This window comes from Prunus dulcis, chromosome 5 (assembly GCF_902201215.1).
Source record: "Prunus dulcis chromosome 5, ALMONDv2, whole genome shotgun sequence".
Classification (NCBI taxonomy): domain Eukaryota; kingdom Viridiplantae; phylum Streptophyta; class Magnoliopsida; order Rosales; family Rosaceae; genus Prunus; species Prunus dulcis.
The window spans coordinates 5648008-5674684 of NC_047654.1; the positions used below are offsets into that span (position 1 = coordinate 5648008).

At 36.2% G+C, this 26677-nt stretch overlaps 1 protein-coding gene across 3 annotated transcripts; it reads left to right on the forward strand.

Moving 5' to 3' along the window:
• Positions 1 to 26178, forward strand: LOC117628553. Of its 3 annotated transcripts, XM_034361034.1 has the most exons (36): positions 1 to 260; positions 1026 to 1119; positions 1958 to 2052; positions 2168 to 2673; positions 2874 to 3084; positions 3205 to 3513; positions 3733 to 3886; positions 4026 to 4163; positions 4459 to 4540; positions 6024 to 6301; positions 6423 to 6536; positions 7130 to 7389; positions 7593 to 7841; positions 7939 to 8100; positions 8734 to 8871; positions 8968 to 9207; positions 9540 to 9667; positions 10406 to 10529; positions 11923 to 12084; positions 15191 to 15338; positions 15472 to 15572; positions 16065 to 16226; positions 17006 to 17053; positions 17398 to 17505; positions 17700 to 17774; positions 20324 to 20374; positions 21030 to 21173; positions 21272 to 21402; positions 22681 to 22768; positions 23178 to 23237; positions 23306 to 23558; positions 23854 to 24005; positions 24109 to 24179; positions 24923 to 25079; positions 25512 to 25676; positions 25781 to 26178. In XM_034361034.1, the coding sequence occupies exons 1-35, from the start codon at positions 84 to 86 to the stop codon at positions 25674 to 25676; spliced, it is 5535 nt and encodes a 1844-aa protein (XP_034216925.1). In that variant the 5' UTR covers positions 1 to 83; the 3' UTR covers positions 25781 to 26178. The 3 variants fall into 3 exon arrangements, 2 of the variants coding, with proteins under 2 accessions (XP_034216925.1, XP_034216924.1); XM_034361033.1 differs by having other exon boundaries at positions 25512 to 26178; XR_004585975.1 differs by lacking the exons at positions 24923 to 25079; positions 25512 to 25676; positions 25781 to 26178 and having other exon boundaries at positions 23306 to 23590.
• Positions 26179 to 26677: the final 499 nt, after the last annotated feature.

Genomic DNA, 26677 nt, shown 5'->3' on the forward strand with positions numbered 1-26677 from the left:
TTCTGTGTAGAAATTTCCCGGTTTAATTATTCTAAACCCTAGGGTTTATCAGAACCACTTCAATTGAACTCTTTCTGAAAGAAATGTCTACAAGAGAAACAGGCTCTATGGCCGCTCTTATCGATTCACTGTCCACTAGCTTCAATCAAGTACCTCAAGCCGCTGTTCCAGCCGTCTTGGATTGCATTTTGTCTTCTTCTGGCTTATCTCCCTCCTCACTTTTTGACTCACTTCTTGATACTTTTCCCAAGCTCTCTGAGGTATGATTAATTTACTTAATCAAATACTCAGTTTCTGAAATGCTGCATTGCTATGTTGGCTTGTGGAGGAAATGCCAATTGAGTTAGATAAAGTCACTCTTTTGGGTTATAACGGAATGCTGTTCGTTTGAATTGGGAAAAATACCAGTTTCTAGAATGATTATTTGGGTTAGTTGAGGTGGTTTTTTGGTTATTTGTAAGTTAAGTGACATAATGCTTGAGTTTTTCGTAGTAAAATGCTGCATTACTATGTTTGTGGTACAGACAGAGCACTCTTTGTTTTCCTATCTTGAATAGTCAAGAAAATAATGTCGAATACCCAAGAAAGCACATAAGAAATTTAGACAAGTTGGGTGGCTTCATGGAAACTCAAGTCCTCGATTTGGCACACATTTTTGTAAATGATAATCTGATGATAGCCTTTCCACTTCATAAATACACTCATAGTAAATGCCACAAAAAGTTGGAAGACTCCAATAAAATATATACCCTACCCAGCTTTCTTGTTGAAAATTGCCAAGTTAAATATGTAAGGGGCTTCTTTTGTATTTAATGGGCTGATATGTCTGCAATTTGAGTAATACCGAGTTGCTAGAATGATTAATTTGGATTAGTTGAGGTGGGCTTTTGATTTAAATACATGAGATGAAATCATGAATGATTTCTTGAACTTCGTTGTTTATTTATTGTCCAGCTTGCTATTTTACTGAACTAGCGTGGTTGAATTTGAGCTAATGGTTAGTCAGGTTTGTTTATTTTGTATAGGATCTTAAGATACATGATGGGATGTTGGATTCCAATCACTGTAACTATCTGGCATCATTGGTTAGTGCACTTTGCCATCTATTAAAGAAATTTGGTAAGTCATGTCCCTAATTCCATCTCAGAAATGTTTTTATTTTCTTATACAATGGTTGGAGTTTTATATCAAATGGTTGTGAAAGGTGGCTTTAATGTCAGTTGGATTTTCACTATTGTTTATCTTTGGACCTATCCTAATCCTAACCCATTTCCCTACCCTTCCTCACCACTTGGGCTAACCCCAAGGGATTTTATTGTTTTTTGATGCAATTAAATTTGAGTTTGGTACAGTGATGTTCTGATTGGTTTCCACCATGTTGTGTGATAATGGAAATATATATAATCTTCTGATAAATTGTAGTACGGATCTTTGAAGTGCTTATTTGCTTGACCAAGTTTGATATTTGAAATACAAAACTTCATCCTGTGTGTTTCATCTAGATAGGTTTTAAAAAAAAAAAAAAAAAAAATTATACTCTTAAAATTTCTGACTACACGTAAACCTATTTTAATTGATACTGGTTAAGTATATTAACAAGCAAAGAGTAAACTACTTTCAATCCAGTAGTACGTTCAATTTCAACTAAACCACAAGTGGCCCCTTGTTCTTGAACTGCATGCAACTAAACCTAAAGTGTGCACTTTTTCATTGGAGATTAGGCAAGCGGGTGCCAGAATGTTGTCTTAATGCTCTGATCTTTCTGTTTCCCGATGTTGTAATTTTTATTTTATGGTTTCATTGCCAGCCCTTAATCATAATTTAATTTCTACTCAGTCGTCATTCTCGTTGCTAAGATATAGTGGGAGAGGCTCTTTACTGTTTATTTCAAAGTGTATAAGTATTGTGTTGTGGCTAAATATTCTATTCAATACTGTTGAATATATTTTCTCTGTAGGTTCTAATCATGATGCTTTGCAATCATTTATTTGGAGAAGTTTTCTTCCATTGATGAAGATAGCGCATATATTTGACCGCAAAATGCTTAACCAGGTAGACTTTTTAAAGCTTCTTGTTGTCAATTTGCTGTCCTTACGAAATTTCATCTTGTAACAAGCTGTTGCTTGCTGTGCATGCTGGTGTTGGTTTTGTGCAATTCTGGTACTAGGTTACAGAATCATTTATATGTGTTGTGATCGAGACAAACACCTGGGTAGTTGTGGAGGCAACCCTGGTGCCTTATTTTCTAAGAGTAGTTGCTAGTTCTATGGGTATGCTTCAAAATGAGGTACCAGATATCTTTCAGTGGGTGCTGGGATCTATTGACCTTGTAACTCATTTGGAGATGAGTGAAAAACACAGCCCGTCGCAATCTGGGTCACTTTCGCTGCAAATTTCATGCCACATTCTAACCTTAATCCTTGATGCTGCCCTTCATAGCATGAAAACAGCCGCATCCTCAGAATCAATGATTCCAAATGGGTGTTTTGATGCTCAAAATGTTGCTGGTAAATTGACTTGGGGTCTTTGTAGCTTGACTGAACGATTGCTTTTACAAAGTTTGGAACACCGGTCCTGTGCAACTGGCTTTCTCCTCCCAATAATTTTCAAAGCATTTTCTTCTTATTGCTCTTTTGAAATCTCAATACATGGGCAGACCCTTATACTTTCAAGGTAGTTACAAAAATTTCTTCCAACTGCATTAGTCTTTATTTGTCTTCCTAGTTTCACCAGCATTCTAGATATATTGTTTTGTATATGCATATATGGTTTTTTTTTTTATACGTATACATATTTTCTTTTATATATACATGTGCATACTCTTTTATGTATGTATATATCGTTTCAGCTGAATGTATGTGATTGTCTTCCAGGAACAGTTTCTTTAACAAAATTTGGAAGTGCTGTGGGCTTCTGTTTTCTCTTGGAACTGTGGAGAGAAGAGATGCTTATAGTGTACTGTCCCTGTATTTGTCTTTTTACTCTTGTACAGAAGAATGCGGAGATGTTGACACAAGTAATAAAGTGGAAGAATTTGATATAAGAGCTCAAAAAGAATTTTGGGACGAAATTAAAAAAGGCTTGGTATTTGCATTATCACTTTTTTCGATTATTATTTAGAATTCATTGATAAGCTCATTAATCTAGCAGTTCAAAATCATAATAATCTTTAATTATTTTTATTTTCTGCGTTTCACTGTTCAGGTTGATAAGGAGAGTTTAGTGAGGAAGCAGTCATTGCATATGTTCAAGACAGCACTACGGATAAATGAAGCAGGTCAATCGTCCCCTGTTTCAGAGGAGATGATATTACCTGAAATTCATTCAATGCCTCCTGGCATGACAAAGAGGGAACAGTGGGCTGATAAGGAAGCAAAGTCACTGGGTGTGGGGAAAATATGCAGCCAAGTTGGGTCTTGTCTGAACAGCCAGAAGTGGGAGGCATTTGTACTGCTATATGAAATGCTTGAAGAGTTTGGCACTCACTTGGTTGAAGCAGTGTGGAATTCCCAGGTGTGTTTAGATGGTTATCATGCTCTTCATGTCACCATGTACCTATTCTAACTTTCTCCAGATGAGATATGGTTATTACAGACTATATCAAATGTCTGTATGAGTATAACTTACTACTTATTTGGAAAAGTAAAATAATGGTTTGGCATTGATGAGGTCAGGTTACAATCTTATCAACATTTTGGATTACCCCATCTTATAACTAATTTTGTTTTTCAGGTATCTCTGTTGCTTCAATACTCCACCACACATCGTAATATTACAACCTCTGTCACTGGAGCAGTTCATCAAAGCCATATTGAAACCCCAGGCGAAATCTTTAACTGGTTAGCTATTTTGTGGGAACGGGGTTTTCGTCATGACAATCCTCAAGGTAATAGTGACTGGAATGCTCAACCATATAATCATTTTTAGTTTAATAGGAATGTTAGTTTACTCTAAATAACTTTTTCTGGTTTATTTGTAGAAACAAATTAATCTAGACATAATTCTCTTTTTTGTGTATGATGCAGTTAGGTGCTTGATCATGCAGTCATTTTTGGGCATTGATTGGAAGAATTATGGAACTCATACAAAATCAGTGCCTGTATCTTTTGTTCTGGGTCCATTGATGGAAGGGATAAATGACCCTGTGCACCACAAAGAATTTGGTTTGTTATCTTTTTGAGTTTGCATTTACAACTTAACTCAGCATATTTGACTTTTGTATCATATTATATGTCACTGCTTAGTCTTATAAGGTAATGGTTCATTATTTTATAGGTCATGCTTCTATGTTCAAATATCATACTTTTTGCAACGATTACTAATCTTCTATATCATGGTGGTGGATACATTATTATCTCATTTTGCATTCTTCCTGATATAATCCTTTAAGCAATGATATTGATTAAGAGTGTTATAATCCCACTAGGTTGACTTACTACTCTGTTGTTTCACTTATAGGTGTAAAAGGAATATACTCCTCAATGACAATTGAGGGTGCAGCTAGGTTTCTACACCAATATACAAGTTGCTTGAATGCGGGGTATGCTACAATCTGCTTGATGATTTTTCATCAATGAATATAGTGATAATAGAGAGCTACAGAAGAAGAGGTTTCTCATATGAAATCTAATTAGATTTTAGTTTGAGTTTTCTAGAATGTGTTCACTTGAACCTCTGAAGTAGGTTTCTTTGGGTAATTGCATTGTAATGTCAGCCTTATTCTCTGGTTTAATTGGCAGTGTTACATAGACAATTGAGTTTTTATATGCTAATATTTCCTCAACTGTAGTGCAAGTAAATAACATGATATGCAGGTTGTTTGTACTCACTTTAGGATGTAATAAATGCATGCATACCTACATAGTCACAGAGTTGTATATATGTATATATATATATATATATATATATATATATATATAATAGCGATTTATTTTCTTGTGAAAAATTGAAGGCCCCTTGGGGGGGAAGGAAGGCAAAAGTGATGTGGAACTGTGTTGTGGTAGCCATATTTTGCGTCATTTGGATGGAGTCTGGGTCATATGGGGGATGACGTGAAGGTGGTGTGGGAGGAAGTTCGATCCTGGTTGTCATCACAGGCTGCGGGACACCTGCTTTTAGGGATTTATCTTTCCTTTTCATAGGGTTAGATTGGAGAGCTGCTGCGAGATAGGATTGGGGTCTGTGACAATGGCTCTTTTCATTTCTTTAGAGCTGTGCTATGTTCTGTTCGGTTGGAGTGGTGGGATTTTGTTGTATTGCAGTGAAGTGGACATCTGGTCCACTGTTTTATTTAGTTGGGGTGGTGGAATTCTGTTCATCAGATTTGAACAAAAAGTTTCTTTAGAAATCAAAAAGTTTCATGCTGCAAATTTAGTGCCTTTTCTGTGGAAGTCTCTGTTGCTTTTTAATTGATTTCTGCTAATCTTGTTTGGGCTTATTACTTTTAAAAATGTGTACGCTATTCCTGATTGAACGTGTTTTTATATGTTTTGGTTTGTTACGTTTGATTCATATGTTGTAATAGTTCCTGCTTTTGTTAGGTGTTGCACTCTTATCATTTGTTTGTTTTTTTTCTTTTAAATTTTAGGCAAGTGGATTACGAGATCTTCCTTGGCACTGTCAGAATGTGATAATTAGTGTCCTTAATCCGTTGGAACAAAAATGTTTCGGAATATTTACATTTTCCTTATTGTTGTGTCTACCTTGTGCCGCCTTTCTTTTTTCTTGTTTGGATGACTTATTTATTCTGCAGCTGCTAGGTTGTACACTTCAGTTCTTCTGGTTTTTCTCTTGTACACTTTCCATGTACTGGGGTTTCACCTTTTACAAGATTTTATTTTATTTTTATCAAAAGTTAGTTTGCACATTATTGTTGGGGCTGGAAATTAATTGCATCATTCATTTATTACTTTTACAACTTGCACGACAGTGTTTTGCTCAGTTCAATTGCTGTCCTCTGAGAAATTTCTGTTGGGCTTAATGAGGTTGATATATGCTTTACTCTTTGTTACTTATGGTTGCAGGATGTGCGTTGCATTTTTGATCAATTTAGCATCTACTGCTAAGGTGCAATCATTTGGTAGAGCTGGATTGGTGTGCCTTGCTGAATGCATTTCTTCAACTGCTTGTCAAGTTATAGCAGATGATAATGAAAGTGAAGCACAGTGGTCTGAAGATGCAATTCCTGGCATGATCCAAGTGGGAAATTCCCCTCGCAATGACAAAGTTGTTTTGCTTGATGCTTTGAGATTTGTTATTGAGAGCAGCAAACAACATTTCAATCCTAATTATCGTCTTCGAGGTCTCTAATCACTAATCTGGTTAGATTATAATATATTGTCTTTTATATTGAATATTTGCATTGCAATGGTTATTTGTTAAAAGGCCAGAGCATAACTGATCGGACATCTTCATGGCTCCAGTTTGTGAAAAAGTCCTGGATTCTGCTGCTTCAGTGGTGTGTGCATGTGATGTGCCTCTTGATATACTTATGCACTTCATTTCAACATTTCCATGGGAATTCACTGGCTTTGGTGGTATGCTTTATTGTGCTCACTTTTTATTCCAGTATTTTCTATTTATCTGTGAAATAGTGAAATTACTTATGCATTTTATGCATGTGTGTCAGACACATACACAATTACATGTATGTGCGAGTAAATGCCATATTCTTACTTATTATACATATGTATATACATGGCAATGTTCTCGTTCCAGACTCTGTGGCAACATCTGTGTTCTGGACCATTGATCAATTTGATTCTTGTCCAGATTCAGTCTGATAACGTAAGCATTTTTCCAGCAAGACAAGTCTAGTAAGAGAACATTACCCTGTACATATATTATATTCATACATCATAGATGAGTACATGAAGATACATATACTGGCATGCATTCAAGATCCGTGTGGTCCTTAATATATATTTTGTTGGTACTGAATATGTGATACTGATCCATAAACTTTGCCACATTAATTAATAAGAAAGAAAGAAAGTGTGAGTAGTCATAAAGTTACCATCAATGGATATTGAGACTTGATGTATGCAATCTTGTGAGACGTTTACACTCCTCTCTCTCTCTCTCTCTCTCTCTTCCCCCTCTCCCCCTCCCCCCCCACCCCAATTTCTAGGTTCCTTAAGACTTAAACTACAAGAATGGCTTATGGGGTGTGGGAAGAAGCATTGTAGTGCCAACTGCTTCAGTACTGAAATGAAGCTTCTTAAGAGTATTCATGACTTCCCCAATAGGTTTACAAGTCGTCACATGGTTGATGATTCAATCACTTTTGATGATGAAGACTTGGATGCATGGGAATTTGAAGCGAAGCGGTGGGCAAGAGTGCTTTTTCTTGCATGCAAGGAGGAATATCAATTGATACCTATACTGATGGTAAGACTTTTTCTGTGTTCAAATTGTGATTTGCTGTATGTTCATCCTTTGTCTTCCAGTTTTGGTCAGTATATTTTGACAAACCAAATTTGGTACATTTATCCTACTGTCAGGTATTGATGTGGAAGTATTGCTGTGGAAGTACCCTTTATGATTTTTCCCAGGATGAGGTTTTGACTTTATGTTTTTTCTGATGCATTCAGTTTATTCAAAATCATGGTCATGAGCTCTGCCAAGAAAACAATAAGTTGGACCAAATAACTGTGAAGTTTCTCATCCTCACCTTGAGCTTGGTTCTGGAGCTCCAGATGATGCAAGAAAGAGTTGATGAGTATCGTTCTAAAGTTAGAGGCAAATCAGAATTTCATGTGCTTGAATCAATTGATCAGTTTGGTCATGCAGATGCTCTTAATTTATGTCAAAAGTTTACCAACGTTTTTATTTTTATAATGGTATGGAGACCAAATTGCACCAAGCTTATAATTTTTTTTCCTCTATAATATGCTTCTCCTTTAACTTGTCACTGTCTTCTGTTTGTCTTGCTTGCAGGAAGAGTTGGTCTCTTTTGCAAACTTGTCTTGTTCCATATTCTCATATACTGATACCATTAAGATGGCAGATGCGATCCTTCCTGGTTCTGTGAGAGGAAAACTTGGAGGTCCTAGTCAACGCCGGTTATCATCTTCAACCACCACTCCGGTGTTGCAAGCAGTATGATTCTGTGTCCTACTACTTACCTTTGGTTTACTTAAAAATTTGAAATGCAGTGGATCATCTGCAAACAAAGGCACATTGTGTGCATTCTATTTTCATTTAAAATGCCTAATTGTTATGTACTTCTTCATCTGAAAAGGTGGGTGCAGTTCTGTGTTAGTACGACTAGACTAGTTAATATTTTTATAGGTTCCTGCATGGTGGAGTTAAAGAATGATCCTCTTTTTCCCCTCGCTTATCATCTTTATCTCAATACTGGTGACTTCAAGTGTTTACAGTTTATCTTAGTCAACAATGTTTTGTTGTTCATGCACCTTCTGATGCATCTTTTTGTAGTAATTATTCTTGTGTATTCCATTTTTCATGCTTTTGTTTCTGCTCTTGCATCTTTTTTGGTGATTAATTTACCCTTCATGGGAGTTTCACATTTTAGATTATAATATCAAAGAAATATTTATTACTTTGTTTTTCCCGTTCACCAAAGCATTCACGCATTTTTTTGAATATGTGCATTTTTATCTTGTGAGCTTTCACTAACCATTAAGTTGCCTTCTCATTAATGATAGTGGTTTTACCGAAGCACATCTTATTGTTGCTGATTTTTCTTTTCCTGTCTTCCTTCTGTTGTAGATAATGTCCATCAAGGCTCTTGCAACTATCTCATCATGGTGTGCACAATTTAAAAGCCACGTATCACTTGACCTTGCCTATAATTTTTTGTGGGAATTCTATTGGAAAACTGTTTCCTCTCCAGCTTGTAATTCAGAGGTATGTTGTAGATTGTGTTATATGAAGAATCAGTTATAAAGACTTTCAGTTTTTCATGAGCTATTTTTAGTGGCTTATCTGTATGCTCCAAAGCAGACTGGAGCTGAAATATGTCTTGCAGCATATGAAGCATTAGCTCCTGCCCTCACAGCACTAGCGTCTGTTTTTTCTCCTCAAGCTTTGGGTCTGGTCAAGAAATATGACAGCTTGTTGTTATCATCAATTGGAAAACCTCTGTTAGATTCCTTGGTTCTTTCTTTTCTTCAGAACATAAATAATCTCCTTGCAGTTGGAGTATTTGTACGGACTCGACGTGCAGTTTTAATGAATTGGAAGGTGAGGAATCTTAATTTCCTAGCAACACATTGTCAAAGATTTTGATAAGATTTTTGTCTTATTAGTGCATTTCATACCATATGGAACATTGAAATTTTGTAAATAATACAGCCAAATGTGGCCTTGTTATTTTCTAATAAGTCGCTGAGTCTTTTATTATTTCTGTTTCTCTGCTCTAAACTTCTAATACATCAAATATTATTTTCCATCATTCCTAATTTTCTCTTGCATTTCAGTGCTGGTACTTGTCATTTGTGTAAAGGTGAATTTATTCTGTCTATGGATATTTAACTCAATACAAGATTTTAACTGGTTTGCTGTGACTGATGCAGTGGATGTGCCTAGAATCCCTACTTTCAATTCCTAGCTATGCTTTTAAAAATGGGCTTCATCTGGAGGACTATAGCTTCTTCTTCTCAGGTGCTGCTCTCAGATGGATTTTTACTGATCTTCTTGAGAGGTACGAAATGAGAAGAGTTCAATGGTACCGCTTTCGTTATGGTTTCTTCCCATTAGAGATCTAATTTTTGTTGGGTTTTCTTTTGGTGGTTGGGAAGAGGGCTGTTATCTAGCATCTGTCTTGTACAAACAAATTCAGCAGTTTGTGCATAAATCGTTTGATTTATTTTATTAATAATTAGTGTTTATATTAATTCAATGGGGCAATATATTATTCTAGAACAGGTGGATAGCTCAAGATCTCTTTGAATCACTTTTCTCATTTAAATATATATATATATATATATATTTATAAGAAACAAATTTCACTAAACAGCTAAAATCCGCAATACAAAACTGAGTGAACCAGAGTGAGGTCCACCAACGAAATAATACAGCCATCATAACAAAGCAAACACAACCTCCTACAATGTAATACACCTCTATCCAACCACTGCTCCCCAATCTAATAAATTTACAAAAAAAGAAAGATCCCTAAAGGCTGGAGAAAGAGTAGCCCATAAGCATGCCCAAACATTTGCTGTTGCCTGGTGTCTAAATGTTTTTTTGTAGTAGTAAAATTAAAGGAAAAGAAAGATCTCTCTTTGCATCGCTTCTCTGAATACTGGAGAAATATACTTTAGATACTCTCTTGTGTGCTGTCCGAATATGGTTTTGTTGTAATAATAATGGCTATTGCTGATGGAGATTTTATGTATTCCTTTTTGACCCACCACCTTTCTTCTATATAAATTTGCAGCCTTGAGAACGCTGGGGAAGGTTCTGTTTTACCAATGCTCAGATCAGTCCGATTAGTTTTGGGCCTATTTGCCGAGGGAAAGTCTGGTTTACTTGTCTCCTTATGTGATGGGGTGGATGCCCAGGTTTGTTTCCAAACTCTTAGAATTGTGCTTGTGGATGCTCTGTGTCATGGTAGGGTAGCATGTGGTTGTGATACCAGCTGAATGACAGCCTGGATATATTTCTGTGGAATTTCACTCGTCAATTACCATTTAACTATTAATACTTTCCAGTCCCATTGTGAACCACTTTCCCTTTTTGGCATCCTAATTTAGGTGCTGATCCTTTTACATATTGTGTATAAAACTTTTGTAGGCCATATTGTGGCCTATGAGAGAGCTCATTAATTTGGAAGGGATTTTCTGAGGGGAAAGAAATGTTTAGAGTGTTTCTGTTTAGACAAATGTCTAAGAACACCCAGCTAACTTCTTTTATCATGAAACGTCAAATTTACCCTTTAATTTTTATTTTTATTTTAAAACTTACAAGAAAACAAAAAAGAACATAGAATCCCAGCAGCTCCTTCCTCCTCCTCCCCCCACTGCCGGAAACTCCACCACCACTGCGAACCTCTCTCTCTTTCTCTCTCTCTCCTCTCTTCTCCACTTTCTCATTCTCTTTCTCGTTTCCGAGAGAGAGAGAGAGAGAGAGAGAGAGAGAGAGAGAGAGAGCAGTTAGGCAGTGGTGGTGGGAGAGGAAGGAGGATTTGGGCTAGGTTTGTCTAAACTTTTTTTATATAAAGTTTTTGCTGGGACTGTGTACTAAGTTTCGTTAAGGATAATACTGGGGTTTATGGTGTTAAAAATATTGTGGGGTGAGGTTCAAATACAAAACTCAATGTTTAAATTTGTTTTTGTATGTTGCTATTTAGTTTTCAACTGATTTTGGAAAACTACTTGGGCTTTGAAAGTTACACCTTTATGAGAAAAGAATTGCATAAAAATTACTTCATGCCTGCTGTATCTCTTGGAGTGGTATAATTGCATATATGTTCCAGTCATTTAATGTCCTTGTAACTTTGTTGGTACTTAATTCAGTGTAAACGTCATTGTGAAGGGAATTGTTGATGGGGGTACTGGGGGAATCTTAGATTGAGATTTGACCCGTTAATTTAGTTCTATTAACCTGGGGACAAAGATAAGCTTTCAAGCCTAGGGCATAAGCTAATCATGTGTGAAGCTGATATTTTTGTTCCATTGGTGTCAAATGGTAGAACGAGTCCCTGGAGGACTGAGGGTGGTTTTATTGTTTGTCTGTGTTCTTGCTTTCTTTGTGTTGAAATGCCCTTTATCTCTCTTTCTCTCTCTCTCTCTCTCTCTCTCTCTCTCTCTCTCCAAGGCAAAAATGATCCTCTTAAGAGATTATGAAGTAATGGAATGTTTATAAGTCACCAGTACCATTTTATAGCATTTTCTTTAGATTATGTTTTGTTGAAGTGAAATAGCTAAACTTTCATTTGACTCTTGGTTAATTCAGATGATGTGGCAGTTGGTTCAGTCTTCTTGGATATTGCACGTCAGTTGCAACAAGCGGAAGGTTGCACCTATTGCAGCCCTTTTGTCTTCTGTTCTGCATTCATCCCTATTTAGTGATGAGAGCATGCATATAACTGACGGTGCACCTGGGCCTCTGAAGTGGGTGTGTGCTCTCTCTCTCTCTCTCTCTCTCTCTCTCTCTCTCTCTCTCTATCTATCTATCTATCCATCCAACTATGTACATATATTGTTAGATATATATGTACGTGTTTACATATATAAACCATTCTCTAATGAGGTGTTTAAATAAGTGTGTTAAACTAAAACTTAACTTTTGATCCCAAATAATATATCGATGGGGTTGAAGATGAATCTGGCACAGCTTTTTCACACAGCTTTGTAGCCCTTAGATGTTTTATCATCTAAAGGTTGAAAGTGCATCTGACACAAAACAAAAATTTCTTTATTATTATTTTATTGGTAACATTAAACACACTGCCTGAGGCGTGTTTAATTTTCTTCAGATAATTTGTGCAGTCACCTTCTCCTTTGTAGTTAATCCTTTCTCTCTCCCCGTCTCTCACCATGTTTTTCTTTCACCTTCCTCCCTGTTAAAAATCTGGCATGTTCTTTGTCTACTATAGATAAGAATCAATATCAGGAACCTATTCTGACTAGTAGGATGATCTGATTTTTTAAATGAAGAGTTGGAGAGTGCACTGGGGGAACTTTTAAATGAAAAGAAAATGTGCAGGTGGCAAGAAAAGACACCCACACACCGGCATCTCTCTGTGTGTCTGTCTGAGTCTTTCTCGCTTTGGTCTAAGCCCTTCCGGCCACCACCAAATTCAATTATGTGCTCGCTAACCATATGTCCCCTCTCTGACATTTCTTATCAAATTGAAATATCTTGTAATTTCCTTTAAATCTGACATCAAACTTAAGCTTTGCAGATATGGAAACTTTAAAATTTTAGAAACCCATTTTTTTTCCTTTCTAGAAACTGTATGACATTCCTTATCAAATTATACTTAATTCTTTTAGAAACCCATTCTTTAATTTCCTTTCTTCTCTTTTCCAGAAACAAATGCTTCCTTTCTTTTACATCTTAGTCCAGAACATGTATCCCTAAATTACACTTGTCCAAATGACTGTGACCGCAAATGAGAAAAACGAAGAAAAATCAATTAATTAAGAACCATGGGAAGACAGAGAAGATAGAGGGAGAATTGAAGTGAAATTTGAAATCTTTTGTTTTGATTGGCCTGTACATAATATTGATCAATGAGATTTGATAGCCATATCTAATGAGTTTCGGTGAGGAAGAAAGTGAAGGAACTGAGAAGGTTATAGGTAGGAAGAAAATAGTATGAGAGAGAGAAGAGGGCTAAGTGAAGGAACTAAACACATCTTGTACAGTTTGTCTAGTGTTCCAAATATAATAATAAAGAAAATTTATGTTTTGTGTCAAATGCATTTTCAACTCTTAGATGATAAAACGTATATGGTTTAAGAATGTTTCTAAAACTGTGTCGAAAACTGTCCCTTGAACATGACCCTACACATGAAAATGTACTCTTGCCAAATTGTGAATCTGGTCCAGATTTACAGTTTGGCAAGGGAAAATTCCCCTATGATGGCTGTATATTTATGTATCGTGTGTGCGCATGTTGAGTCACACTTATGTTGTTTCTGTTGATTACGAGTGTACAAGGTTATTGATCCTGTCTTGATAAGTATAATGTTTTGAGCATCATCTTTTTTTGTTGGTCATAAGAGCATCATCTTTTAAGGGGGAAGACTCACAATGATTCAGGCTGTGTTGTGTAGTATTCCGATTTACTACATGTCCCTTTTCAGGATTCTCATTGGAGTAGCCAATAGAATCGAGAAGCTTATGAGGGATTTCTTGTGGGAAGGTTTGGATGGGAAAAAAAACCCACGCTGTGAGTTGGGAGGTTGTGGGCAAGGCAAAATTCTGTGGAGGGTTAGGGGTGGGTTCGTTGAGGGCTAGGAGTGCGGCTTTGCGGGCAAAATGGCTTTGGCGGTTTCCTAACGAACCTCATGCTCTTTGGCATAAAGTGATCAGAAGTATTTATGGAATGGATATAAATGGGTGGGATGCTAAACCTGCGACTCGGGGATCTTGTCGCAGCCCTTGGAGGGACATTTCTAGCGGCTATAATTTGTTTCTTCAAGGCTGTGTTTTCGTGGTAGGTTGTGGAGTTAGGGTCAGATTTTGGGAGGATGACTGGAGCCGGGGTAGTGTTTTGAAAGAGGTGTTTCCAAGACTCTTCAATTTGTCCAGGAAGCAAAACCACAATATTTCCTCTTTTACGGGCTCGGATGGGTTCCCTCTCAGTTGGGATTTTGGTTTCAGGAGGAATCTCAATGAATTGGAGATAACGGAGGTGGCTAGATTGTTGGATTTATTGGAGGGTGTGAGGTTGATCACTTCCAGACTGGATAAGAGAAGATGGAAGCTTGACCCCTCTGGTCTATTCACCTGTCATTCTCTCTGTTCTCATATTCAGAATTGTGGTGAGGGGGAGATCTTCTCCCCGTACACTCAAATTTGGAAGGCCAAGACTCCTCCGAAAGTTAAGATCTTTGTGTGGCAAGCGGTGTTGGGAAAACTAAATACAGGTGATACATTAAAGAGATGTTGTCCCTATTTGTGCATTAGCCCTCACTGGTGTGCTCTATGTAATAAGGCAGGGGAGAGCGTGGACCATCTCCTTCTTCATTGCCCTTTCTCTCTAAAGTTGTGGGAAACACTATTGAAGGAAGTTAACACGGTGTTGGTAATACCAGAAGGCTGCTTTGAACTTTTTTCCGTCAGAATTGATGCTTTGGGAAGGGGAAAGAAAGCCAAAATTCTCTGGGGTAGTCTGATGCAGGCAGTGGTTTGGAACCTATGGCTGGAACGTAACAGGAGAATCTTTGAGGATTATAAAGGAGTGGGAGTGGCAGAGTTATGGGATAGAGTGAAGTTTTGGGCTGCCCTTTGGGTATCAACTTCCCTTGCTTTTAAGGATGTACCCTATCCTACAATTATGTGCAATCTGCTGGCCGTAGTATCTTAAGGGGTTGTTTTATGTTTGGTTGTTTAGTTATGTGTTGAGTGGCCTTGTGTCTGTTTCACCGGCTAGTGTTTTTTCTTTTTATCTGCGTTCTAAATGCCCTTGTTTTGATGCTTACAAATTTGAATAAAAATGTTTCTATTCAAAAAAAAGAGCATCATCTTTTAACATATTTTTTTCTGACAGTTTGTTGAGAAAATTCTTGAGGAAGGCACAAAAAGTCCCCGTACAATTCGTCTTTCTGCATTACACTTAACAGGGCTGTGTCTATCATATCCTAGGATTATAAAGTACTATGTGAAGGAGCTGAAGCTGCTGTCACTACATGGTTCTGGTGAGTTACACCTCATATAAACTTCTCTTTGTCAAAAAAAACGTTACACATCTCATATGATAAGGTGTGTTGATATTTATATTGTTTTCCATTGTCATAGAATATGATTTGTAAAATGATTTTTTTTCCCCAGTTGCATTTGATGAGGACTTTGAAGGTGAATTAGCTGACAATCATGACACAAGGACTGAAGTTTCTTTATTGGCAAAAGGCCCTGATACTGAGCTGACCAAAGTAGGCTACATAGTAATTGAATTTAATGTTGGTAATATATTGTGGCAATGAAGACGTATCATCTACCTTTGACAAGGGAATAACTTCATTGATATTCATATGTAGCTTTGGGGCATTTTCAATAGTAGAAGCTAGTTTTGGTTATCATAGAATTTTTAGCTTCACATAACTAGGAAACTTCAATATAAGTCGGCTCTCCATTTAGAAGCAACTTGCTTGTCGTAGGTAGTTTGTTTTAATATTCTTTTTTAACTGGGTCATGTTGTTGACCTGGACCTTTGAAGGAAATCATATACAAGTATGATAAGTCTGCATGAGATATTGTTCTATTTGCTTGGACCTTACTTGAACTTCATTTTTTTTTTTTTAATCACAACATAAAGAGACCTTATTCTGGTTCAGATTGATTTCAGGCATTTTTAATCTCTCCAGGTTACCTTTTAGGGAGTTTTGAAGTTTGTAGTCTAAATATTTTCTGGAATCTATTCTCAGGAATTTATCAACACAGAATTGTATGCACGTGCCTCTGTTGCTGTTCTGTTTTCCAAGCTAGCAGACTTGTCCGATTTGGTGGGATCACCAAATGAAAATGAAGATTGCCATGCAGCTTTGGAATCTGGAAAAATATTTTTGCTTGAGCTTCTAGATTCTGCGGTATTCATTTTGTTAATATGTTTTCCATGTCTTCTAATTTATAGCTTTCCCATGTATTTTGTGTTTAATAGAACTTTCTTTCAAAAAAAAAAAAAAACCTTATGCTAATGAAATAATATTTTCTTGCAGTTGCAGCCTTCAGTTTTTTTTATTCCTGTAAAGGCATCTGCTTTTTTTTTTTTTTTGTCTTAAATACCTTTTGGATTGCGTTCATTGCTTATCATGTGTTTTCTGTTTCGCTTCTTATCCTTTCCTGTGTCCTAAAAGATACAGCAGGTTGACCTACCAGCATAGTTGGACTCTTATCTTCCCAAAAAATTTAATTGCTTGCTCCACTGAGTCCACTCTGTTACACTTTTGCTGTCACAGTTTGTTAATTTGATTATTTAAGCTTGCCTACTATTTGGTTTCGCTTGTAAGGGTTGCGGTTAGGTATGGTTTTCGTGTACTTTAATTCCCAAATAAGGTCTACATATTTATTAGGACCTTTAGTTGCTGGACCCACACAATTTCCACATAAAATGATTTGACACTGGAATCCTCTCTCTCTCTCTCTCTCTCTCTCTCTCTCTCTCTCTCAACTCCTATGATTAAATATATCATTCAGTCAATCATGTCGTTGTTGCTAGCTTGTATGATTTTTATTGTTACAGACTTCCAGTTACATTACATGCAGTGCATTCTCCATAAAAAAAGTTTAGGTGCATATTACTTTTGTTTAACAGAATGGCTAAAGGTTGTAAAAATGGTGTGCTGATGTTGATCATTTGCAAATGTAGGTAAACGACAAGGATCTTGCAAAGGAGCTGTACAAGAAGTACAGTGCAGTGAGTATCCTTTCCCTTTAAATTGTTGAGAATAGGGACCTCAGCTGAAACTACTGAGCCAGGGCAATTGTTTTAAGTTGAAGATAGATTTAGAATGGGATTTCTGTGAATGACTAGTGCAAGATGTCATTGAGAAAATAATAATGTGAACACAATCTGCAACTGTTTGTTTTGTGTAAAATCTTCTAAACCTACTGTAGAAGATGCTTGAATGAATAATTAGACATGTCAACATTGTGCTTATTCAATAAGAATATAGGTTATGGATGGTTGGATGGTGTTTATAACCTCTCTGTTTGTTATGTTTCCTTATTCTTTTTCTTTATTTTTGTTTATCTTAACAGATCCACAGGCGTAAGGTACGTGCGTGGCAAATGATATGTATTTTGTCACGTTTCGTCTGTCAAGATATAGTTTCGGAAGTTGCACACTGTTTGCACTTATCCCTCTATGTAAGTAAACGTTGTCTCATATCATTGCTCTGTGATAGGGACTACAACATTATAATTGTTTTTGTAATGGTTGTCCCCTCAAGTGGAGAGGGTTTCCTCTGTGATAGTGTTCACTTTTATTGCTTCTATAATTGTACAGTTATGATGGTACACATCTGTTATTTTTAAATTAATTACTTGTAAATTTAATGCAGAGGAACAACTTACCTGCAGTTCGTCAATACTTGGAAACATTCGCAATTAATATGTACTTGAAGTTCCCACCATTGGTAAGGCTTTCTTTAGTGGTTTTACATTGCAAAAACAACCTCTTTCACTTTCATAATAATTGTGAAGGAGAGGGAGCGGAGTATGTGTGTTTAGTTTTGTTAATCAAGGGCTTTAAGGATGTTTATTTCCACATGCAATGTGACTTGTTGTTTCTCGGATAGCAAAATGGTTTTCTATAAATTGACGTGTAACTGAAAGTGGACTTTGCAAGCTACATGCACAAGGCTGTAGAGAAACTGAAAGTGGACTTTACAAGCCACATGCACAAGCCTGTAGAGGAAAAGGCTTCTGCATTAAGCAAATACTTACTTATTTGGTTCAGCTCAGGTCATAGTTATGTGTTGACTGTTAATAGCAGTGCAAGAGAAAAAGGATTAACAATCGGCTTAGGATGGTTTATCTGATGCTTTTGCTGTCTCGATTTTACTTGGTATGGTGCTTAAGTTTATTGCTCTATTCTGAAGGGGACTTGTACACCTTTTTTTTCCTTGTTATTTAAGACACATCTTCTGTGCCACTTGGTTTTTATTACAGTATATTTTCCCTTGGGTTTTTAATAAAATATTAGCACTTGTGGACTCTATGCTCTTTTTATATTTTCTACTAGATATATATATATATATATATATATATATATATATATATATATATATATATATACAGTCCGGCTCACCTAAGGACCTCAAAATGAGGCCCTGTAAGGTCCTCTTTAATAAAAGCCCTTAGATTAATCTAACGGCATATATAGTTAATAATCTTAACCCTCACTAATGCTCCTCTTTTTACTCAAACAAACCCTTCCCAGCAATCTTCTCCTCCTCATCCTCTTTTCAGCCTCATTGAACATACGTAGGCATAACCAACCTTTTCAAAGGCAACTTCTTGCTGTTGCTTAACTTGATTTCAAATTGGTTCTTTGAAAAAAAAATTTTCAGAAAATTTTGTCTCTTAAATATCCAATGGGTTGATTTCGATTGAATCCATCTTTGAGTTTCGCATCCAAAAGGTTCATATAGCCGTGGTTCTTAATGAATATGGTGGAACCACAAGGGTATGCCCTTTATTCATCTTGAATTTAATTCCTGATTCTTGAACACTAAGGGGGGCACACCCTTATGCATCCAAATTTTTTGCATTAGAAAGCTACACAATCAAAGAAAGAACATCCAAATTGTTTTCTGATGACTAATACCAATTTTCTGAAGAAGAAAAAAATTCAAAGAACAAATTTGAAATCAAATTAATCAACAGACTCAGGAAGAAGTTGCCTTTGAAAAGCTTGGTTCAACGAGACTGAAAAAGAGGGTCAAACCCTAAAAAGGGCGAGAGAGAAGAGGATGAGGAGGAGAAGATTGGTGGGGAGGAAGGAGACAAAAGCGTTGAACATGTATTCCTTTTTCATTTTCTTTTTCTTTTTGCAAATTAAAAGAGATTGTTTAAATAAAAAGAGGAGCATGAGTGAGGGTTAAGATTATTAAGTATATGTGCCCTTAGATTAATTTTAGGGCTTTTATTAAAGAGGACCTCACATGACCTCATTTTTACGTCCTTAGGTGAGCGGGACTGTATATACATATGTATCTTATCAGTTGTCATCATGATAATACCATAACATGTTTTTCCTAGCTATCTTGGAGCTCACATATTGGAGGTCTGATGTTTAGAGTAAAAAAAAAATATGGTTAATGGGAATCTTGGTGGTCTATGCACCTATTTTAGGTGTAGGAGCAAAACAATAATTAGGCTAATTATTTGCTACAGCAGGGTTTATTTATTTTCATTAGTTACTTGTACTTGTGGGATTTTTGTTTACCTTATAACCAAAAAAAAAAAAAAGGATTGCTGAGATATGGAGGCTACCCATTGTAATTGAACCTTAGTTGTGCCTGTTGATATTGGAATATGAGAATAAACTTAAAAGTTGTCTTGACCTTTTTTCTTTGTTTGTGGTCGTCAAGTTGTCTTGAGTTTTTGCTTTCAGTTTCCTACTTTTTTCTCCATGTCCAGTATTAATGCTTGGTTAAAGATTGCTTTTCTGATGATAATAATGAAATGAAAACCTAGGTCAACATATGCCAAGGTTTCGACAATGATTTATTTTGGCATATGTTGGGCAGTTCAGATTTCACACCCACACTATACTTGGGTGGTGTACAGCTGGAACGAGAAAAATGGAATGTGTACGTTTGTACCTAATTTGCTGAAAAAGTCACAGTTTACTGAAAAGTAAACAGTCCAAAGTAACCAGGCTTGGGTTTGCGATAAGCAGGTAGTTAATTAACTGGTTAATCATGTGGTTAGACTTGGATTGGCTTTTTCTTTTGAATGGTGTTGTCCAAAATGCAGCCTGGAAGTCATGAATTGATAGTGTTAAGCATGAGTACTATGTTTGTGGAGTTAGGATCCAGAACCTTAACTCAAGGATGAGGTCTTTCAAGGCTGTTGGGATTCTTGATTTTTGTCTTCCATAAGTTTTTGAACAAGCTTTTGGGATTTAAAAAATCGAAGAACCACACTTATTAATTCCTACATTATTGCTGGATTGCAGGTTGGGGAGCAACTAGTTCCTGTGTTAAGAAATTATGAGATGCGGCCTCAGGTATATATTCTTTTGGAGTCGTTATGAGTTTATGACCTTTCTTCTCAATCTCTTTTTCTTGCGGTTTTCTGATATTCTTAATGGTTGAAAAGTGCTACCTTTAGTTCCTCTTGGAATCTTAATATTTAGGAGCAGGAGATATATTATAAGGGAACACTATTTCTTAAGAACTACATTTTTCATGATACCTACTGAAGAGCTTCTCGGGATTGCAGTTGCCTGTCGACCACATACACATAATGTTTCTTGTAGACATAATTTAGAATCTCCCTTTTATGCAAATTCAAGTTGTTGAAAATTATAGAATATTTGCTCTAAGCTAGGACAAAAGACATCTAGACTGAAAATAAAGAAAAGAAATATCATAAACTCATAAATTGAGCAGAAATTCATAGTTCATGGGCTCTCATTCCACTTGATCGTTGTTAGTGCACGTATCCAATTCTCACTAAGAAGAGTTAACTTTTCTTTAATTCCTTGTATTTGGGTACATATAGATAGAACATTACATTTCCATTGACATGACATTGGTTCTATTAGCAGTTTATAGCTTTATTTTGAGAATTTTACTTTTTACATATACTCTCCCCTTAGGGTAATATCCTTTGATGTATGGTAGATCTCTATTCTACTAATTATTAGACATTAAATGCAGGCGCTCTCTTCTTATGTATTTATAGCAGCCAATGTCATACTCCATGCATCTCAAGCTGTTCAATACAAGCATTTGAATGAATTACTTCCTCCCATAGTTCCACTTTTAACCTCACATCACCACAGCTTGCGTGGTTTTGCCCAGGTTGGCTGATTCAAAGTTGATGAATACTGAATCCTTTCTATTCTTTCTATTCTGTGTGTAATGCCTTTTCATTTATTGTGAGTTGATTCACTTTGCAGTTACTGGTTTACCAAGTTCTTTGCAAATTTTTTCCTCCATTAGACTCTAAAGCCTCTGAAACTATGACTTTAGAGAAGAGGTGCTTTGAAGATTTGAAATCCTACCTGGAAAAGAACTCTGATTGTATGCGGTATGACATCTCAACATGATTTTCCGCACTAAAGTGTACTTCACCTTCTTTCTTATTATTTCATTGTGATAAAACAGGCAATACAAATAATCTATTCCAAACATTTTATCTAGCAAAAAAGTTGAAACATCTATCTCCTAAGCTAGCTTTTCTCAATAATTGATACTAGTCTGTAGTTATGTCTGATGTGCAATTTCATCAATTAACCTGGCAGTGGTGGCAGTGACGGCAGTGGCTGCTGTTATGTGCCTACGTTATATGTTTGGGGTAATGTTTGGAATGATTAAACGTGTTGAAAATAGGGTATCAAATAAACCTTGTCAAGTTTTGTTTCCTTGTCATTACAAAAACTTCAAATAAACTATTGGTCCAAGTTTGCTTACTCAAAACATAACTTGTTAATTGATTATAAATCTGGGATACTCATGGGGAGTTTGTGGGTCCAATACTTGTTTTCGGGGTATAATGACATTGAATTTGCTGCGAGATTGTTTTTTGTTGATAATAGTAATTTGTTAAAAAGAGAACAGAAAATTCCAGTTATACAAAAAATATACAATGCTAATCATGAAGAGAAATAATCTATAAAATCCAGAAAAGAGGTGAAAGAAAAACTGAAGAACTATGCATCCATGCAAGCAAAAACCTAAAAAAGGATGCCTTGATCTCCATAACGGAATTGTCCATACCTTCAAAAGTACGTGTCTTTCCCTCCGAATATACCACAGGAAGCCTAAAGGGGCAGCCTTCCAAAGAGCACCTTCACTTTTTTCACAAATTTACCATTACAAGAATTCAAAACGTCAATTATTCCAAATATGATATTTAGATCTTTTCATATTACTTCATTAAATTGGAAGAATAATCCTGTTTAAAATTTTTATCTGTTTTTTCTTTTGTTGTTTTGGTCAGTAAAAGCCAGCAATGCTGTTTGAGTGTAACTTTGATCGGTCATTAAAAGACAAACTGTTTTCTAAGAAATAATTTTTTCAAATGCAAATGTAATGAAAATGTAAATTCAATATACAATCCTAGTCCCATTCCTCTATGAACTTAAATCATATTTCAACAGCTATTTTTATTTGAACGCCACGTACACACTTAGCAACTAAAAATAGTAGAGAAGGTAGTCAATCAACTTCAATGCAAAACATATGTACAAATGTATGTGTTTTGCTTGCGATCAAGCATAACTTAAATAAACAGACTTTTGTTTGTGCCTCTTATACATATGATTATAGTGAGATCTGACATTAATTTGATCTGTTTTCATTTCAGCTTACGAGCATCAATGGGAGGATATCTTGATGCCTACAGTCCGAATAGCTCTGCCACTCCTGCGGGGATTTTTGTTAACCGGGTTGAGGTGGGTCTTTGGTTCGTGATAGTTAAGTTATAATATGTTTGGCATTAAGTAATACTTTTAGCATAGCAGTTCTTATCAACTTCCCTTTACTTTTGCATTTCTATCTTTTCCTCTTTTAAAAGTATTTTTCAATTGAAATAAGTAACAATGAAACCTTCTGGGAAGAGAAACACGAATCTAAAGCATAATCAAATATGAGATATCGACTCAAAATATGAAGCAAGAAGAGAACACATATCTTCTTTCCATATAGAATAAGATGCTTTCATTTTCATGTAGAAAACAACACAAGCTGTCTCCTCACAGTTATTGTCAGTTCAAGCTGTGTGTATAATCGTTATGTTTGCTAGTCAGTATTTGTTTCTGCTTGAGGGGTATCTGAATCAAATCTTCTTTTGTTGTATTAAAGGAACTCGAGTTTGAATGTGTACCAATGTCCTTTATGGAGCAAGTGCTCAACTTCTTAAATGTAAGTATATTTTCATTATCTCGTGAAGTTTTCTTCTATGTTCGGTAACTCAGATTCCAGTATTGCAGGATGCTAGAGAAGAACTTCGGAGTTCAATGGCAAAAGATGCCGTGACTATTAAGAATGAAAGCCTAAGATCTGATGAAGATGAAAACTGTACAAAAATACTGTCTAATGCTAAGGAAGGAAAATTGCATACCCAGCTGCCTAAAGATATTTCACTGGATTTTCAAAAAAAGATTACCCTCTCTAAACGTGAGAAGCAAGACAAGGCTGTTAATTCCTTCTTGGGCGACCAGGAAACTTACAAACAACTCGTGGGTATGTACAAACTTGGACGGATAGCTTATAAGGTGCTAATTGTTTTGTGAAAAGTCAAAATTTTAATGGAAAATGCCTACTTATCTCAACTTTTTCTCCCGATCCACATGGCACATGTTATAACCACATCACATAATTATACTAAGAAAGGGACAATGCTAGAGAACCCAATGTGAAGATGGCACATAGGTTTGGAAACTGTACAGATATTGTGTTCCATAGCACTGTCCATCTATCTTAAAAGGCTTTGCTAGAAAAAATTTAAATTAATTTAATCTCATGTGCAATACAACAGAAATCGAGAAGGACGATAAGCTTCTTGCTCAGGTGCTGCAGTCTAGAAGTCTGGCAGCGGAGGGAGAGAGAGCAAGCAGACAGCATCTTATCCTTGTAGCATCTCTGCTTGATCGCATACCTAACCTTGCTGGCCTGGCACGAACTTGTGAGGTGTGTGATGGGGACTAAAAAGGCCATTTTCCCACTCTTCTGCTTGTTGTATTATGTGTACAGTTTTTCAGATCAGTTTCTCATACATCAATGTTCTTGCCAGGTATTCAAGGCATCAAGTTTGGTCGTTGCAGATGCTAACATAGTACATGACAAACAGTTCCAACTCATCAGGTTTGTTGATAATTCTGTACCATCCATTTGTAACTTACATTATATATATATATACCTATACACATACGGAGTCTTCGTGTTTTTCTTTTTTGGTTTTTTTGTGTTTTGGTGATCTCTGGAGTTTAAAATGGCTTGAAATCTAGTCTGGTACTGTAAACTGGAAAATGGTATGTTTGGTAAACTCAGGGTTTAGTAACACCTGAGATGTGGAGCATGATCCTTCATCAGTAACCCCCCAAAAAATTCCAAAATAATGTTAATTGTTCGCTAAAGTTCTCCTTCTAACCTGGAGGTTCCCAATGGTGGTACATCTGTACTGTCCCCCACATTACTTTGCAAAACAAAATTTTCCACTCTGGTGGTCCACTTGGTGGCACAATATATGGATTTCTGGTGGGCAATAAACTAGATGTTTCTTGAAACTTTGGTTTATTTTTAAGTAAGATTACGGTCGCTGACCAATCTTGAGATATGGGGCTCATATAGAGATGTTGTCCAATAATTGTAACCTTCTAGATCCTCATTTAAGAATTATCCACTATCTAATATATATTATATAAATGTATATCTTGCCAATTAGGTTCTGTTTGTCTACTATTTTTGTTATGAGACACAAACTGATCTCCCTCTCATCTGATACAGTATGGTATATTTTGGTTATTAGTTTACCCAATAAAACTTTTGTGTGTTCTATTTTTCAAATGAATGTCTTAGTAAATTAATTCCTCAATTTTTTTCCCCAGTGTGACCGCAGAAAAGTGGGTTCCTATGATCGAAGTCCCAGTGGATAGTTTGAAGGTTTTCCTTGAGAGAAAGAAACGAGAAGGCTTCTCAATTTTGGGACTAGAGCAAACTGCAAATAGCATACCTCTGGACCAGCATATCTTTCCTAAAAAGACGGTGTGTTACTCTGTGAACCCAGTCCTTCATTTTAATTTGCTGACTGTCATTGCATTGCATTTGGGAAAGTCCAGTTCACCATATTGCAATGCATGATATATATAATCTTTTTCTTTTTTTTCTTCTGTGTATATACAATATCATTGTGGTGCTTGTATACCTTTAACCTGAAAAAAAAATTGTAGAGAACATAGTTGCCGCATTCTGGATGTTACAAGTAACCATAGTGTCCATAATTGGATATTACAAGTAACCATAGTGTATATAATTTCCCAAAAGCTATTTGTTCTTTCTATTGTTATTCTTTTCTTCTTCTCAGTTGCATTGTAATATCGAGGGTCGTGGCAGCTATTTATTCAATGGAATTTGTAAAAGGTGTTTCGTTTCCATCATGAGACATTGTTGCATTACTCATTTGCATCCATTGGACAGGTACTGGTCCTTGGGCGTGAAAAGGAAGGTATACCGGTGGATATCATACATGTTCTGGATGCTTGCCTTGAGATTCCACAGTTGGGAGTTGTTAGATCTCTTAACGTTCATGTCAGCGGCGCCATTGCTCTGTGGGAGTATACTCGACAGCAGAGATCCCAATAGGTTTTTGTTTCTAAAAGCCATACGTGTTCTGTTTGGTTATACACAAGGAAAACCTGTTCAACCCAAGACGTGAGCAGCTTTTAACAGTCAATTTTGCAACACAGAATTCAGAGGCAGTTGTCTCATTGTCAACAAAAAAATGTTGTTCATGGGAAGAAAAAAGGAATTCAAAGACGGGATGTAAAGGGGGGACAAATTAGCATGGAAAATGGTCAAGACCTGCTTATATTTTGAGTGGTTTAGAATGGGAGGAATGTGGTGTGTTAAAACGCATGAATCTGTAGCTCTTCGGCTGCTCACTTTGTACCAAATTTTTCTGCCATGGAGGATTCCATGAGGTTCTTTACACCCTTAAGTGAATCCTGAAAAATCATTACTTAGTTTATTGTGGATTCTTATATCCTCTAAATTGTTGTACGATATTCGGAACTTGGGATTCCGTCACAGCTTCTCGTCCTAATTTTACTGTCATAATGAAAAAAAACGATAATATTCTTGTTAAGGAAAGAGCGATGAGCCAAAAAGCAGATCACTGGCTTGTTTACAAGAAAAAATGGTCTTTGTAAAAATAAATAAATTACATAGGTTGTTAACTTAAAGTTTCACTTTCGTTTTGTAGATGAGTACATCTTGGAAAAAAACTCCTCGTTGCTTTTGCACCTGAAAGGATTTGAGTTTAGATTGAATTTTCAAACTAATTAGCAAATGTGACTCTTATAACAACATAAATAATGATCTAAAAACCAAATAAATATAATTAAAGTTTTCAATTACCTTCAAGCTTTTTCTAACAGCTTTTATTTTGTTACTGGTAGTAGAGCCAGTACGCTTCTTTCTTGTCTTCCTGTCTTTCTTAGCTTGTGAACTTGTTAAAAATCCAAACATGTCTGGGATTTTCCAGTTGCCAAAGCAGATTGGAGCTTTTGAAATCTTATTTGGCTTTCTTCTGACAGCAACAATCTAACTACAACAACTTTACCGGTCAATCTGTAAAGACTATA

Bases quoted from the DNA above. Each gene is read 5' to 3' on its own strand.
- LOC117628553 (XM_034361033.1), top strand. From the start codon at position 84: ATGTCTACAAGAGAAACAGGCTCTATGGCCGCTCTTATCGATTCACTG. The intron at 6,537-7,129 runs GTATGCTTTATT...CCCAATTTCTAG, and splicing joins GGAATTCACTGGCTTTGGTG to GTTCCTTAAGACTTAAACTA. The intron at 17,775-20,323 runs GTAAGGCTTTCT...GCTGGATTGCAG, and splicing joins ACTTGAAGTTCCCACCATTG to GTTGGGGAGCAACTAGTTCC.